The sequence below is a fragment of the Thermobia domestica genome, chromosome 1 (genome assembly GCF_964235325.1).
Source record: "Thermobia domestica chromosome 1, izTheDome1.hap1.1, whole genome shotgun sequence".
Lineage (NCBI taxonomy): Eukaryota > Metazoa > Arthropoda > Insecta > Zygentoma > Lepismatidae > Thermobia > Thermobia domestica.
The window spans coordinates 166,716,400-166,733,265 of NC_137454.1; the positions used below are offsets into that span (position 1 = coordinate 166,716,400).

A 16,866-nucleotide genomic window follows, 5' to 3' on the forward strand; every position below is an offset into this window, starting at 1 on the left:
CAGAATCTAAAAATAAAATAATATTTCTACAGTAAACCTGAGAAATTAGAATAGTTTGAGAAAAATATACTGTAAATCATAGAATGTTTTACTGTTAAACAAAACGGTAGTAATTTTCTGATCGGTATCAAAAGAAATACAATCTGAATATTGCATGTGTAACTGCCCTTTCTTCTACAGAAGCTTTCTCCCTGAGATGCTATCTCTGATTTTATTCTTTCTTTGTTAATGTTATTTAAAGTCTATATATTCCTTATAGACTTACGACCCTTCGTTCGATCCTTACGTTGCGAAATATGGAGTACTGGTAACGTATGTATTAATCAGACAACCTCTTACTTATCCTTATCGCCGAAGATAGAGGTTAAATGAATCGTTGATTTGAGATGAGAACGTCGTAAGTCATTTGCTGAAAATGAGTTTACATGCAGCTTTGATTCTCGAAGGATAACTACACCACTGAGTTGTGAATGACAGAAGTCGCGCTAGTAGTCTGTGCAGTATCGACTTGCAACAATTCTTCGTGAGTTGAGAAACGTCACAAGTCATTGGCTTACATTTCTTAACTCAACAGTCTACCCGGACCAATCCACTGGAAACAAAATTAAATAGGACTTGAGCACCAGGTTGCAGGTGGTTGTGAGAAACAATGCAACTGTGCAGACACAAATAATAATGCAAATCATATCGGTTATGTGTATGTCAGTATCTAGCTAGTTGCAGAACATCTTGTGTTTTTGTGTTATATTATTACTGAAGATGTATGACTCTTCAACTGCACAAAGTAATGGAGAGACCAGTGGCCAAAAACATCGAAAGAAAGGCGTGAGAAATGAGCATTTATACGCAGCCAACATCCGTAAGAAACCAAGACTAGACGGGTCTGCGTATAAAATATCAAAGGCAAGCGTGTGGGAAGTAAGAAAACAGGAAATTCCTGCAAATGTAAGACAATTTAGTGAGGAAGAACAAAATTTAATCTGCATGAACTTGTACAAAAATTTCAAAAGTCGGGACGAGAAATATATCTATTTACACTCACGAACTGCATCGCTCAAATTACCATATGAAAGGTGGAAAGTATACGGAAACGGTATGAACAAGCGTTCATTAATCTGCATAGTGTGCCCGAGAGACGAGTAAGAAGGTGGTTGAGCTGTTGGCTAAAGGTGAAATTCCACAAGACAAACGCGGTCAAAATACGAAAGGTAATGCAGTACCATTGGAGCTGTGTAGGGACATTAAGGAAGATATTGAATCATTCCCTACGAAAGAAATGTATTATTACGATAAACAGAGAAAATATTTAGATGCAACACTCAATGCCCGAACAATGCATTCTCTATTCGTGCAAAAATATCCCGACACCAAAGTGAAGTATGAATTCTATAACAAATTCTTTCAAGAAAATTTCAGCCTTTAGTTTGGTAGGCCACAAGTTGATACATATACAACGTGTGAGGAATTGAAATTGAAACTGACGAGCCTTCACTTAGGCGAAAATGTCAAACGCTCGACGGCTGCAGAACTTATTGTGCATAGACGAGGCAGCAAAAAGTTTTATAAAAAACCGGCCGAAATCTTGGTCAGATGTCCAAATCATGAGAACGTATTGAGCATAGCGTTTGACTATATTCAGGTGATCAACCTACTAAAATTATTGTGCAGAACATGTTCTATTGGCGGCAGCTAAAGGTGAATATTTTCTGTATTCAAAATTTACGAGATAATTCCTCCAAGACTTATCTCTAATACGAATGCATAGGCAAGAAATCGCCAAACAGAGTATGCACTTTCCCCACCGAGTACATTCAGAACGAGATACCACAGACAGTCACAGAGCTCCACTTGTTTCGTGACGCATGTGGTGGACAAAATCGCAACCATACACTCATTAGAATGTGTTTATCTCTATTTTTGAATGCATGTTTTCACGAAATTCATAATTATTTTCCTATTTGAGGCCATTCCTTTATGCCTTGCAATAGGGATTTTGGTGTAATTAAACGGGCCCTACAACGGGCTTTATGTGCCACTAGAGATTGTTCGTTTGATTTGTGAGCTAGGAAAGAAATTTACTGTGCAGATGGTTGAAACGGCCACTATTCTCAACCTCAAGGCATGGTGGTCACATTCCTATAAGCGATCATGTCTTTCCAATGAGAGTTTGGGACGCACTGTTCCACGTGATATGAAAGTGTACTCCAAACCAAGTTCATTCTGTGAATTTTTGTACAGTAGTTTGCACGCAGGAACTGTAGCATTATTCAAGTACATCGACAATCCCTTCGGAAAACACACCTGTGTTCTAGCTAAAGGCAAACATTACTCTCCTCCAGATCCTCCTGTTGCTTATGGAAGTACGAAAATACCAATCATGGCCGACAAAATTCAAGATATGAAAAATGTTACAGTGCATACCAGCAGAGCATCAGGCCTTTTATCAGAACATTGTAAAGTGGCAACGTTCAGTAGAGGTGATGGAGAACTTCCAACGTGTGAAATTGTTGTTGAAGACAACTGAACGCATATGTTTTCGAGATAATAACTAATCTGCAACATTGCACGCATACTATAGAGACGCTTTACTGTAATATTTTGTGGTGTGTACGTATAGCCTTTTGTACGATACTCATGAAATGTACCATAAGTTTCCCTTTCATATCAATAAGGTGTCGAAAATTTGAACCTAAGCTAACCTAACTTAACCTATTCTACCCTAACCCAACCTAACCTATGCTAATATTTTCCTAATCCTAGTGTTGGGTTGAGAAATGTCTTAAGTTAAACATATTGAATATTTTTGTGTACATTTATTTCTCGATCTAACAGCTGTTTCAACAGCAGAAACATTCAGCCTAAATGACCGTTATGTGCTTACGTAAGCGCAGTCACTTTAAATAATTATAACTGTGTGTAACGTTCTTCGTCTCTTTTGTAAAATATAGTTTACATGACTTATGGCATTTCTCAAATCAGCGATTCAAATGTCATTATTTTTCGTCATTCAGATAATATAAAGAACTAGAGATGCCCTTACCTATGTCGTAGTGTTGATTCGAGTGTGCTCTTGATTGTAGCGTTCGATTCGAGATATCCTCTTCCAAGATGGCATATTCCGCAAGTTTCAGTCAGTGTATAAATAATGGTGAGAACCATGCGTATAAATAATGGTGAGGACCCCCAGTTGGGAGCACTCTAATTTGCAATACAAAACTATAGGCAACTATAGGTGAAACTGTATGTGAGAAGTGTATAAACTTCACAACAACCCTGCGAAATTTAAAATTAGTAACATTTTGGTCATTGTACTATTTAGAAAAGATTACACTTACTAATGGCACGCATATGGTTGGCTAGTTATCTACACCTCTGCCATATATTGTATTACTTGTCATGTTTTTCAGCACTCTGCTCTTGTGGTATCTAACTAAGCTTAATCCCTCCAATGGTGCAGATGTAAGAAAAGTGGAAGTTAAGAAAATCTCTGGAAGGCAAACTTGGAACAAGTGCCTAAAAATTACGGTAGATTTTGAACAATACCAAATGCTACAACCCTTTACGTTATCTGCTCTACGCTTTACGACACTAAATCGAAAATTACTATTTTAAAATGTAAATCACAGTGCCTGTGATTTTTAACTAACAAATTTTAGCAAAACAAAAATAATTATATACTATATACGAAATTTAAATTTAAATTTGGTAGAACCGCGGGCTACAGTGAATGTGGACCCATTTACAAATATACTTTTTTATATACAGAATATCGATAAATAACGTGTGACTTGTACTATTGTTCCTTTTAACAGTGAGTGAGGATTATTTTATGTAGTAATTGCCATCATTAGTAATTTTTAACGTAGCAAAGTAGGTCTACTCCTTCCACAACCAAACAGTTGCCTTGTCAAGGTGTCACAGAACACTTGTACATTACATAATTTTGGCAAAACTACAACTCATAAACATATAGTTCAATAAATAAGCAAACTTAATAATAGTTTGGCAATTCTCTAGATAGTAGTCTTTACGTGCCTTTTGACAGTGTAAATGCAATGCATATGCCTATTCATCAAATGTTATTACAAGTACAGAACCATATTATATTATGGACTGTTACAGGGTAAAAGAAGAAAGAAAATGACTTATCTTTGACATATTATAAAATTCCAAAGAACGTTGATTTTTTTCGTCGTACAATTTTTCCTAGGAGCACAGACAATCAACAATAAAACAGATATAAATTACTATGTAGTCTTACGTGAAAAACACCTCTTTATCCTCTTCCAATATGGTGAATAGATTCGATATATGCAAGTTTGATACCATCAAAGATCTCGCATCAGGGCATCTCTAGTTTTTTATATGAATCTAATTCATAAAAAAATTTCGTTTTCTTTTTATATATAGAATCATCCTCTGCTAAGCAAGGCGCCATATGTAGAACACCCAATATGCGTATGATTATACATTATAGACAATGCTAACGTACTCAAAATTCCTTTTATACTTCTTTAATTCCTCAAGCCAGCATTTTAATTTCTAGTCTACACTACTGGCTGCATTTAAATAGTGCTCTTCTAGTAAGATTTTTAAAGCGTCTATTTAAAGTATAAAGGCAACTCCAAAGATGGTAGATGTTGTTGTTGTTGAGTTGAGTTTAACGTCCCGTTCAGCAGCGAGGCTATATGAGACGTGGACCTACTGATTAACGTGGAATCCGAACCACATGAGCTCCCGCCGGGAATCGAACCCGGGCCTCTCACGCCAAAGGCGCGTACGCTAACCGCTTAGCCACGGAGGAGCTCACCAAAGATGGCAGAGCAATGCCAAATTTTGTAAGACTGAATTTAGCGAGTACGTACCCGAGGTCCCCCCATAGGGTTGGTACCTATTTAAATAGTAAGTGCGTACTCGAGTGTGCATTCAAACTTAGAAATTATTTACGTTAAAATTAACTATTACCAAATTACCTAAAGTCTAAAACTTACTGATTGAAAAAGAATTGACTCTGGATCCGGCGTCTCTTCGTTCCGAACCTTAATCCGCTGAAATATGTCCTGTTTTAAAAGTTTTGAAAGTGCAGCTTGTGATAGTTTGTCCGGTTTAAAAGGTTCAACACCTAAAAATAGAAACATTTCATTTACGTACTGGAGACTGTTAAACATAAGTTTGTTATGCTCAACAACCCACAAATATTTATATATAGGCCTAAATTTAAATATGACTTCAATTACACTGACCAACAAAAGAAAAGTTTTTCTCTTTCTCAAGAACTCCAATAGGTGAATCTAATAGTATTGACAGCGGTGATTTCAGATCTGGTTTTAGTTTTTTCCTGTCACTCACAGTCTTGATGAGACAGGGAAAAGAAATGTGTACTGCGGTTCATGTAATTTATGCATGCATGCAAGAAGGTGCTTTTTCAATGAAAACATGTTGAAAACTTACCTCTAGAATGTTTGGATGTATGATTTTCGACTGTATTTGGCTTCAGGAATATCCCTCTGCAAAATCTATGTATAATCAGCTAACATGGAGGGGGACCATTTTCCATGCTAACGTTCTTCCATTTTCACAATAGCCTGATGAAACGTCTCACCATGCTCGTCGCTCACATATCCAAATTTTGTGGCAGTAAGTCTATGTGAGAGTTCAAAAAGTGAATTTTAAGGTTCATATTTCACTGCAATACCTGATAGGCAATTACGAGGTTGGACACACACATGTCGCGAAAATTGTCGGACCTTGATTCAAGAAAAATCTCTGCATTTCGTTCTAAATGCCAGCCATGCGTTTTTTTTTTTTTTTTTTTCGAGCTCATTAAGTTCATCAATGAATTGCACATCACGGAAAAGTTCCTTGATCTGAGGGTCTACAAAAATACCCACTTTGATTTTAGCATCACTCATTCTGGAAATTTAGTTCTCAGACATTGGAAACCCCTGCCAGTTCTGTCCATGCTTTTTACGAAGTTCTTAATCAGACTGAGTTTTATGTGTAGAGGAGGTAGAAAGATTTTTTGCGGATTAAGTAAAGGAAGAGGCATGATATTCTTTTCCCCTGTAGTCAGTGAAGTTCGTTTCGGCCATACTTCCCAAACGGGATTTTTTGTCGGAAAATTTAGTGCGTTATCATCAAGTTCCCTGTCCTTGTGCATCATGCTACATGCGCTGTGTGCATGGTTCCAGTTTAAAGTTTGTTTCATTCTGCAGAGAATGACGTACGAACCATGATTTGTGGATGAATATTGCAGAATTGGGAACTGTTTCTGTCATATTTATTCCTTATTTATATATATGATATTTTGTATTGTCAAATATTTTTCCCTCAACAATTCAATATATTGCAATGCAACTTGGTACACAAATTACCTCTAACCTATAGTGCTTTTCAAGATACAACATATTTTAGTATCTGTAGCCAAGGTAGTTCCATAGGTGCAAACTTTACCAGTGGGGATTTTATAAGCAGATTTCCGGCATTGTCCTTAATTTCCCTTCTTGCATACATCATGTACAGCCACCAGCAAAAGTATATCCCTCCCTAAGTGCTCTAATTCCATTATTTCGGGTCCAGATAACTTGTAGTTGTGAGAATGACTGGACAGATGCAGACGTAACTTCTCTTGGCACTGACAGCAGTTGGTAGTCCTGAGCAACGTGTTTATGCAGGTAAAATCGTAAAGTAGGTGACTAACGAAACAGTTCTCCATTCTAAGATGAATCTCTATGATTCAGAGCGTGTTGTCCGATGAACACCACATATTATTCTCAATATAGCTGTGTATGTAATGTATTATTTCGTTATATACTGTATGCTCAGAAATGAAATGAAATCTTTGAGTTTTACGTTCCACAGTTATGCCGGCGAGGCTAAAGGAGACGGTGGTGATGAGTAATGAATGAAATGGTGGAATGAAGAAAGTGGGAGGAAACGGGAGAACCCCGAGAAAACCCACGCACACGGTGTTTGTCCACCACAAAGTTCACTTGGCGGGGGCTGGGATCGAACCCGGGACCCCAAGCACCAGAGGTGAACGCTCTACCACTGAGCTATCGCGGCCCTCACTGTATGCTTAGAGAAATAAAAATACTGACCGTGCATGAATCAGAAAATGCATGGAGGTAGATGAAAATATTAAATCTAGAACAACTGCTGGAAATAAGTTTCTAAATGATTGCCTCAATTGACAGGCCTTTTCCAATTCTCCTCATTCCAACATCTTTTTCTTTCTGGAGAGAAGATCTTGCTTGTCACACTGAGTATACATTGAAATTGATATTGAAACATTTGAAAAAGTTTGAACCTGGCCGGGATTTGAACCCGGCTCCGCTAAATAGAAGTTCAATGCGCTAACCACTTACCTACCTTTTTTCTTTTGTCATTTGCAGAAAAGTTACATTAAGCTAAAACAGCTTAGGACAGCTATTCAGTAGCCAGTATACATAAATAATTGGCAAAATATTTGTGAGCTACATTTACAGAAATTGTTTACGAGCAGTTTTAAGAAATATCACATAGGCACAGTCATTTCCATACAGATATATGTCCATGAAATATAAAAATCGTTTGACCAAGTAACCATGTGACGTTGTTATTTTTCGTGATTGGAAAAAACATTCTGGGAACTAAGCTTAAGTATGATCAAACGTATGTGCAGATTCTCGGCAAATCACACTTAACAGGCGTTCTAGTTTAGCCCATATAGAAGAAGAGTGAACACACAACGTCAGTCTGTGTTCAAGCGTATCTTCCTTATTACAGTGTTAACACATATCCGTAGGGAGTACAATACGTTTTAACTTAACCTTGGTTGATACGAGCTTATTCACTATCGTATACAAGACACTTACGACCGCTGATAACAACGTAATGTTATGAATATTTTACCAAATTCTTGACCAATTTTTTGTTGGAAATTTCAGTTGAATACGCGGAACTATGTTATTGCAAAGAGAGGCGTGGAAGTGTGTGGACAGCAAGCGTATATGGGAGTAGTTGGTAGGATTAGATAAAGGAACATAGGACCAACCTTGCATGCAGTGTTGAATATACACCGGCGCCTGTTTGAGTGACATCATGTCAGGAGGATTAGGTACAGAAAGGGAAGAGATCCAACAAGAAATCCATTGGTGTGTGATTAGATCAGTAACTTGAAATTGTTTATAATTATTAGCTTGAAAGAATGCAGTACATTTAGTCCTGACTGATATTAGGTTCAAGCTCCCACGGTTAGGTGGTAGGGTAACAGTGTCACTCTTGACACGAAAATGATGCCCTGCCCATAGAAATCAACCAATAATGGAATTTATTTTACAAACATACAAATCAGTAATGGGATATATATATATATATATATATATATATACATATATATATATATATATATATATATATATATATATATATATGAGCGGAGTACCATAATTTAGCACATAAATAACTATTGATATACCAAACACGTTGGATTAGGTCTAAGTTGCGCAATTTATGAGTTAGACTGACCATGCGTAAAACTTGAATGAGGGGATCCCAAATGTGTTCATAATGAATACTGTCCGAATTAGAAAATGTGATGCCCAGTATTTTCACTTTAGTAACCAGTTCAATGTTGGAAAATGGAGGGGTTTGCCTTCCATAGTCCAAAAATGAAATGGCAACACTCTCGTGCTTTGTAAATTAAGCATTTCGCCACTGAGAGCACTGTTATAATTGGACAATAATATAGTGAAATTGTAGAGTGGTACAGCTAAGGCTAACATCGTCTGCAAAGACAGTAACGGATTTATTTTGCAGGTCATTCAGATCAGGTTGTCTATACGCAGCCAACTTACATAATAAATGTTCTAGTGCGAGGCCAAACAGAAACATGGAGAGGGGGCAACTCTGTCGCACACCTTTTTGTAGTGGAATAGGATTAACCATTTATCTGAAACTTAGCCGTGGCTGTGCTATAAATGTGAGTGAGAAAGTTAAGGAATACCTCAGGAAAATTGTACGCTCGTAGCACAGCAAACAGAAAGGCATGGGATAAACGATCAAATGCAATTTGAAAATCAATTGATATCAGGCAAGCCGGTTTTCTAGCAAACGCAAAATAACCTAGAACTAACCTACATCCCGAATATTGGTCAGCGCATAATAAACATTCTTACGGTGATTAAGAGCAGTCTGAAATGGACTAATTTTGTTTTAAAATATTGATTGGAGGCGTTGCACTAGAACTTTATTAAACAATTTGAGATCGGTGTTGAGCAAAGTGATTGGCCGATATTGTGTAACAGTGTTGGCATCAGAAGACTTAGAAATAAAGATAACATGACCATCATTTTGAAGGAAGTGCGAAGGAAGTTCATTATATAATGATACCATGTTCACTCCAATGATATCCCAATACTGTTGATAGAGTGCGTACGGCAAACCGTCACTTCCGGGACAGGATGTACGATTACATTGCTTAAGTGTGTGCAGTATTTCTGCTTCCGTTAGTGGTGCAGTTAAGGTCTGATTATCAGACACCGATAATTTTGGGAGGAACATATTTAAGTAATCTTGATACCCATTGGTGGGTCCGTATGGGCAACATATAAAGTTTTATAATGGTCACAAAAGACTTTTAGAATGTCGGGAAGAGTCGTAAGTTTGGTATTATTATGATTCAGTGTCTCAATCACCTTTCCAACACGACATTTATGTTGTGCCATATAGTGATAAAATGTAATATGTTCATCGGGCAGACAGTCTCCGTCTGGTAGGGTATGAGCATATTTGCGTACATTATTAGCATGAATTTGTTTTATCCATGCCTTTGTCTTTTGAATTGCAATTATATTTTGCGGGGAGCTGGGCAGGATCCAAAGTTCATGAGCGCTCTGTAAAGAACAGCGTTTCACGCTGTTCTTGTTTCTTTTCAGCTTTTTGCCATTTGAAAAAACTTATTTTTGGCTTCGCATATTTGTCCCATCAATCATTTAGTGTCGGGTAGTAGTGGCGTTGTCTGAGCCAGTAAGTCCATTTAGTTCTAAATAAACATTCTGTGTCGACGTCATTAAGTAATTGAGTATTCAGTTTCCAAGCTGTTCTTCCATAGGTTGTAGAAACACCTAGCGCAAATTCACATGTCCAAATTACTGTAGAATGATCACCAAACGGGACTAATCTTAAATGAATATCAATTATAGATAATACTAAATTAGTGGATGCCAAAACTCGGTCCAACCGACTGCTCATAGTAGGATTTTTAAAAGTGAATTGGATATCTCGCCGGTAGTGTACCCAGACGTCCTTAACCCATTTCTGCCCAAATTATTTTTTCGAAATATTTGTTTGTATTTTTCATATCTCTTACAAATACACATCTCGGAGCGGGATGTCGCTGACCTTATCGTAGGCAGTGATACCAACCGACAATAGAAAAAAAGTTGTACCGTTTACCCCGATTTTTATTTCAGCCTCAGAGGTTCCGAAACCTCACAAATGTCGACGTCAGAGGTTGTCGACAAATGTCGATAATGGGCACAAATGGGTTAAGAGGCTTTGACGAAATTAACTGCTGTAGGGCAAGAGACGGGAATAAATTTTCCCGTGGTATATATTGCTCTAGAGACAACATTAAAATCGCCGGCAAGTATTATGTTAGTCGGAACATTCGGAAACAATGGTAAGATTTCACTAGAGTAAAATTGTTCCCGTGCTATTCGATTATTAGTGCCAGAATACGTATAAATATTAATGAGAGTAATATTGTCACAAGTGATACTAATGCCCCGGCCAGACGGCAAATAAACAACATTTGAGACTTCTATACCTGGCTTTTGCCCGTCGTAGAAATTCCTCGTCGTGGTTTTCACCGTTAATGATTTTCTACTCGTGGCTGTTATTCTAAAGTTATGAGTGAGAGTCTAAAGGTAAAGAAGTCGTTGACTATCTGAATCGGGAACAAAGAACAAAAACAAATAAGATGAGAAGATATTGAACTTATTTTTTCTTAATCTTCAACTGATACCCCATAATCGAAAAAATAATGTATGCATTAAATTTTATATAAAAAGCTGTAGGTATACACAGCTCTAGGGTTCTACAGTAGGGAAGTCACATCGATAATTGTGGTGAGACTGGCTTTGCAGCCTCCCGTCGCAAAATCATATCTTTGCTTTGGAGCCTTCAGTGATGTTTTACTTTGAAGGCATTCTTGAAATTCTGATATCCCATTGTATATTCATATATCCAATAAATGTGTTTTACATACAGAATTGTTTAACTTTACACACTTCATTCGGCATAAATAAGAATACAAGTTATTCAAAAAGGAAAATCAATTAATGTTACCGGCATTATTTAGCCTATTTTTCAGTTGAATTTTTACAATCGGTTCTATAAAGAAATGAAATTTCTAGTGGTACGTCCCATGATACTGTCCTTTAGGCAAGGCAGACGGATGAATTAATAAAACTGAATTATGAAATAATTTGTGTAATGAGAATGTGGAAGGAAACGGGGGAACTTACAGAAAACCCACGGATATGATATTGGTCACCACAAACTTGTTTAGGCGAGAATCAAACCAGTCAATCTTCATACCAAAGATGAGCGCTGTAACACTAACCCTTTCAATCGATTCTGTAAAAATAATTACACTGAGAAAAATCCGTTATCTGGACAGCGGTATATTGTACAAATATACGGAATCCTTATGTTTACTTCAGAAATCAGTACAGAACATACGTTATCCATATGCTACATACGCACTGCCCTCGGATGTTACATCATGCCGTTGCAGGATGTCTGACATCTAACAGTCTTCCGTATATTACATACATAGGCCTATACGTGTTACGTACGTCAGCTATATGTTACATACGTCTATCTGTATGCGGGATCCTGCCCACCTATATACAGTTCTTTCGTTCGTACGGAAAGTACATTTATTCGGAACACTTATACGGAAAGTACGTACAAAATATACTTTTTTCAGTTATACGTTTACTGTACGTTAAGTTCGAAAACTACAGGATTTACACATGTAACCTACGTTTTTACATACGCCATATACACTTTCTTTCTTAGTGTATGTACCCATTAACATACATCTTAACAGTGTAATTTGAAACGGATACAAAAACTAAGTATTAGTGAAAAGTTATGTTTTATCTACTAGGCTGGAAAATAACTTAACATACATCACATGTCTTATTAAATTCTGAAATCCTAAATTGCATTGAAATAGTATTTTATTTTTCCTTGTAATAACTGATATATAAGCGTCGTAAAGAAAACACAACACTTCGACGAAAATCTACAGCAGATTTCAGATGAGAAGTTGGCTTTACGCGGCGTCCAATTGGCTTTGAGCGGTGTTGACAATTCGCGACAAGCAGTTCTGCACGCTGACTTCTCGCGCTACTGCGAATCTTGACAATAGCAGAGGCGCTTATTAGAAATATTGATTTAGCACATTAACTGCTCACTTTACGAAGTAGAGGAAAGAATTACGAACACATACGTGAAAACTACATCTTTTTATGACAACTGGTTGTCATGATACACGCTTTGAAAGGTTTCCATATAAAACAATTAGTAAAACGAGCGTTGAGTCCCGTCTAATTTCCAGTGGATTTTTCTTCGATTTGGAAATGGAACTCAACTTTTATTAAAGGATAATCAGTGGTGTAACCAACAGGTTGTTCTAGGGGAACATTACTTTCAGGGGGAGGAAAGCTTTTCACACATTAAAAACAGAACAAATGACCTATTTCAGAATATGAAAGCATTTTAACTCACCATGTATACTATACACATATTATGTTTTCTCGATGCTACCTTAACAAAAGACGGATCTTGACAGTACTGAAGTTGAAAAGCGGATTGTAAGAGATAAATCAATAAGCTATTCATAAGAAAACAAATGCTGTTTCTAGCAGTCTGTTTATCCGACTTTGTGTTTATGTACTAAAGGAAAAAAAACTCGAAAAAATATCAACTCAGATATTATTATGCAATAATATAGTAGTGAGAGATCCTGGGGGGACTGAGGGAGCCAGGGCCCCTCATTTTATTTGTAAATGTGCAATATTAGGCATAATTTGAATGCAATTTGTCTTAAAATCATCATATATGCTTTCTGCATCTGAATGCACCCCCCCCCCCAATTTACAGAGAAATCAGCGTCCTTGTAATTAGGTACAGAAACTGTATTGATGATGTTTTCTTTTTTAAAAAATCGTATTTTATTATAAACGTTCCTAATTTGCATTAACTATTAAATAAGTTTACTAAACATATACTAGATGAACCTCATTTCGGGTCTGGAAATAGTTTGGAAAGTCAAGGCCCTCTTTTCCCCCGTTTCTACACCCTTGAGAATAGTAAGCGATCGAATTAAATAACAAGCCTCTGCACCCGGCGGGAGCTCGTGTGGAAGAACAGAAGGTATGGGACATTCTTAATATTGTTTTGAAATTGCCTTCATGCAAGATTCTTCCTTATTCGACAGAAGAAACGCAGTATGATTTTTTTTTCTTCGTTTCAATACCTTACGTATGTGTGGCCAATTACGTACTCCTTCTTTACTACTCTAGCAGGGATGCAAAAGCACCAGGCGTCTGAGTGGTGTCATAAATTATTGTAACCCAAAACAAACTCGACCATATCGTGTTGCTTACGAATCAGATGGATTGTTGTTGTGAGACCTACATCAAGTATAAGAGTATGTTATTATAGGAACAGACATGGAAGCAAAGGAGCTGATTGTGTGTGTAGGAACGCAACTTCTCTTCTAGCATAAACAGAATTCATCAGTGTCTAGGTTGCTTTCTTTCGTGGTAGTTCATTTGTTCTCCAAAATTATAGTTGACAATGTCTTTAAGGAAACCAAGTACAAGTGCGGAATTTTCTTTAAAAAAAAAAAAAAAAAAAAAGTGCTACGAAGTGAATCTCGAAGAATTATTTTTTGTGTTTACAATTTTTGGAACTCATAATAAAAAATTTACAAGAGTCAGATTCAGACAATGGCGAAATATTAATTGACATAGACGATAGTGAAAGTAGTGTTGAAGACGAACGTTTAGCAGTTCCACTGGAATAAGTTAATAGGTAGGTTATTCAGTTGCTATATATACTTCTAGGATACACAGCCAAAATCTTTGAGTTTGCTGGAATAGTATATTTACATTGTGAATAATGTTGCCAATGTATGTGTAATAATCTCAACTAGAGGAAGAGCGAGAAGGGAAAGGGGAGTCCGAAATCCGGCAACACCGCGCGGAATATCGCACAGCATTGGCTACTGCCCGTGATGCTTTACAACTGAAAAACACAATAGTGGAATGTTATATCTCCTTTGAAATGATATGAGTCATTTTTTCTCTCTCGTGACTCACGGGGTCTTTTTTTTCCCTCCTACGCCCACCCTGATTGTGTGGACTGTGGAATGCACAAAGTCAGCACAGTGATGAAAAGCAAAATTCTCCCGCCCACTTCCTCTAATCTCCACTCCTCTCTCTTTAGCTGACCGCACGTAAGCGCCTAAATTGTGATTAAGTTTGTACGTAAAGGCAGGATTTTAAATCGCTGTTCTCTGAGACAAGCTAACGCGAGAAAGAGCCAAGTTAAACTCCCAATACTGTTACCAATCTTGATTCAGGGTTGCAAACTCCATACTAAACTAACAAAAAAATTCGGTCTCTCCTCATTCCTATACAAGAATAATATTGTTCATAATCATTTGTTAATAATTATCTTTTTGTATTAATTGGGAAGGCGCATGACTTTATGCTACAATACAGCCATTTCTGATATACAGTGAAATATCCCTTTACGGATATCTCTCAATAGCGGGTCGAATTTTCATGTCCCGTCAAAATATACAGATTACAATGGGAGAAAATCCACTATTTTACGGACAGTCTCAGATACGGACTGGACAGTCTTTTTTCAACCCCAATGTTTTAATAACCTCTTCATAATGGGCAGAAATTATTAGCTGCTACTTATTTAGAACAGATAATATTTTCTGCAAATTCAGCTGATTCAGCAATTACAACAAACTGCTGATCAGAAACTAGCGACCACAGGTCGAAAGACAACTATTTCAGATTTTATCACAAGAAATTCATAAATAATCAAATTAGTCTATATTTTCAGTATTTAATAATAATAATGTTGAGTTTTCTTATTGTTTCACTTTTAATTTTAATACAGTCATCAATATGTATATTAAGCAGCGTTGCCAGATCTAGCATAATGATGCTAGATCTAGCATAATTTGTATGTCTTTAGCATCTAGCATCTTGCTTTTAGCATCCTGCCCAAATCTAGCATAATTTCAGCAAGTTTATCAAAAATCCGTAAAACCTGGAGATGAGAAAGAAGTTGGTCGTGGGAAGAAAAAGAACGGCAGAAATGTATACTCTTCCATTGATTCATATAGTCGGTAAACCATACAGGTAGTCTTATTTTCCGGAGTAAGTTAGAAACGGCTTTTTTTTGTGTGTGTGTGTGTGGCTCCACCCAGGGTTTTCTAATCCTTTAACTGCGAGGCATGGGCAGAGCTATGGGGGCCATTCTCCGCTCAATTTTTTTGACAACTTCACCATCTTTATTTCTGACTTCATTACCATCTTTATTCCTGAAATTATCGTGAGAAATGAAGAAGTGGGATGAAACGGAAGAACCCCGAGAAACCCACGCACACGGAGTTTGTCCACCACAAAGTTCACTTGGCGGGATCAGGGTTTGAACCCAGGACCCCGTGCACCGGAGGTGAACGCTCTACCCTGAGCCACCACAGCCCGTGATTAATAGTAAAATATTTAATGTAATAATGGTTGATATTCGATTGGTTTGACGCAACTTTCCAATTTTCCCTATCCTGCTCCAGACTATATTTCCATGTACTTTTTTCTTCTTGAAAGATTGCTGACCTGAGAAGAAATAGGAGTAATATTTTGTATTAGAAAATTTACATATTTTATTCACCTATAATTGACTTTGTGCCCTCGAGCACGTCCAGTTCTTTTCAGGGGCAAAGCCGCGACGACATTATTCTTGCGGGAAAAGCTACGAAACTCACCAACAGGGAATTGCCACGACGGGGAATAGCTACGGAGCTCTTGAACTATCTAACAATATAGATTGGATGTAAAACTGGTCCTGTTTGCTAAATTGATTGAGCGATTCAAAAAATGCTTACTACTGCTTCACTCCACAGAAACGCTTTTGGGAGTTGTGGTGGTTCAGCGCTAAAGCACTTACATCTGGTGTGTGGCGTTCTTGGTTTAATTCCTGCTCTCGCCATGTGAGCTTTGTGGTGGACAAATACCGAGTGGGTTTTCTCGAGTTTTCCTGACTTTCTTCATTCTACCATCTCGTTCATTATCATCATCACCGTCTCCCTTAGCCTTGGAATATAATCTTGGAACAATAAACAAACAAAACTAAGCATAAGAAGCACAGTGAGGATGTGGGTCATTATTCATCCACAAAAATACAGAGTAGATTATTTAACAATGTGACCATCCGAAAGAATTAAGAGATAGCGAACTCTAGTCTATTTACTAGTATTTTAAACTTTGATATACTTCTCTGATCAATTTCCTTTTTAGTAGTAATATTAATAAGCTTCGTTACAAAAAAAAAAAAAAAAAAGTTTGTCTGGCAATCATGGATTAGACTGACTTACTTGAACTGAGATATCGGAATGTTGCTACTTGAAGCTGTGGAGGTATCCTAATTCCTCTGTGAGAATATCCACCAAGTTCTGGATTCAAGGGAGCTCTTTCTCCTTCTCTTCTACCTAGGAAGATAGTAAAGCATTCTAAAGATGAAACAAAGTTTGGAATACAGTGATGTAAATCTACGTAACGT

The 16,866-nt window shown here is 37.2% G+C and overlaps 1 protein-coding gene across 2 annotated transcripts in view; it reads right to left on the minus strand.

The window, feature by feature from the left end:
• LOC145690806 (unextended protein-like) overlaps positions 1 to 16,866 on the minus strand; it is a 233,938-nt gene that overhangs the window by 76,441 nt on the left and 140,631 nt on the right. For both annotated transcript variants that reach the window (XM_081766103.1, XM_081766112.1), the window contains exons 7-8: positions 16,682 to 16,795; positions 4,992 to 5,122 (exon numbers count right to left, since the gene is read on the minus strand). In XM_081766103.1, the coding sequence (XP_081622229.1) occupies positions 4,992 to 5,122; positions 16,682 to 16,795 (245 nt within the window). The remainder of the gene's footprint in view (positions 1 to 4,991; positions 5,123 to 16,681; positions 16,796 to 16,866) is intronic.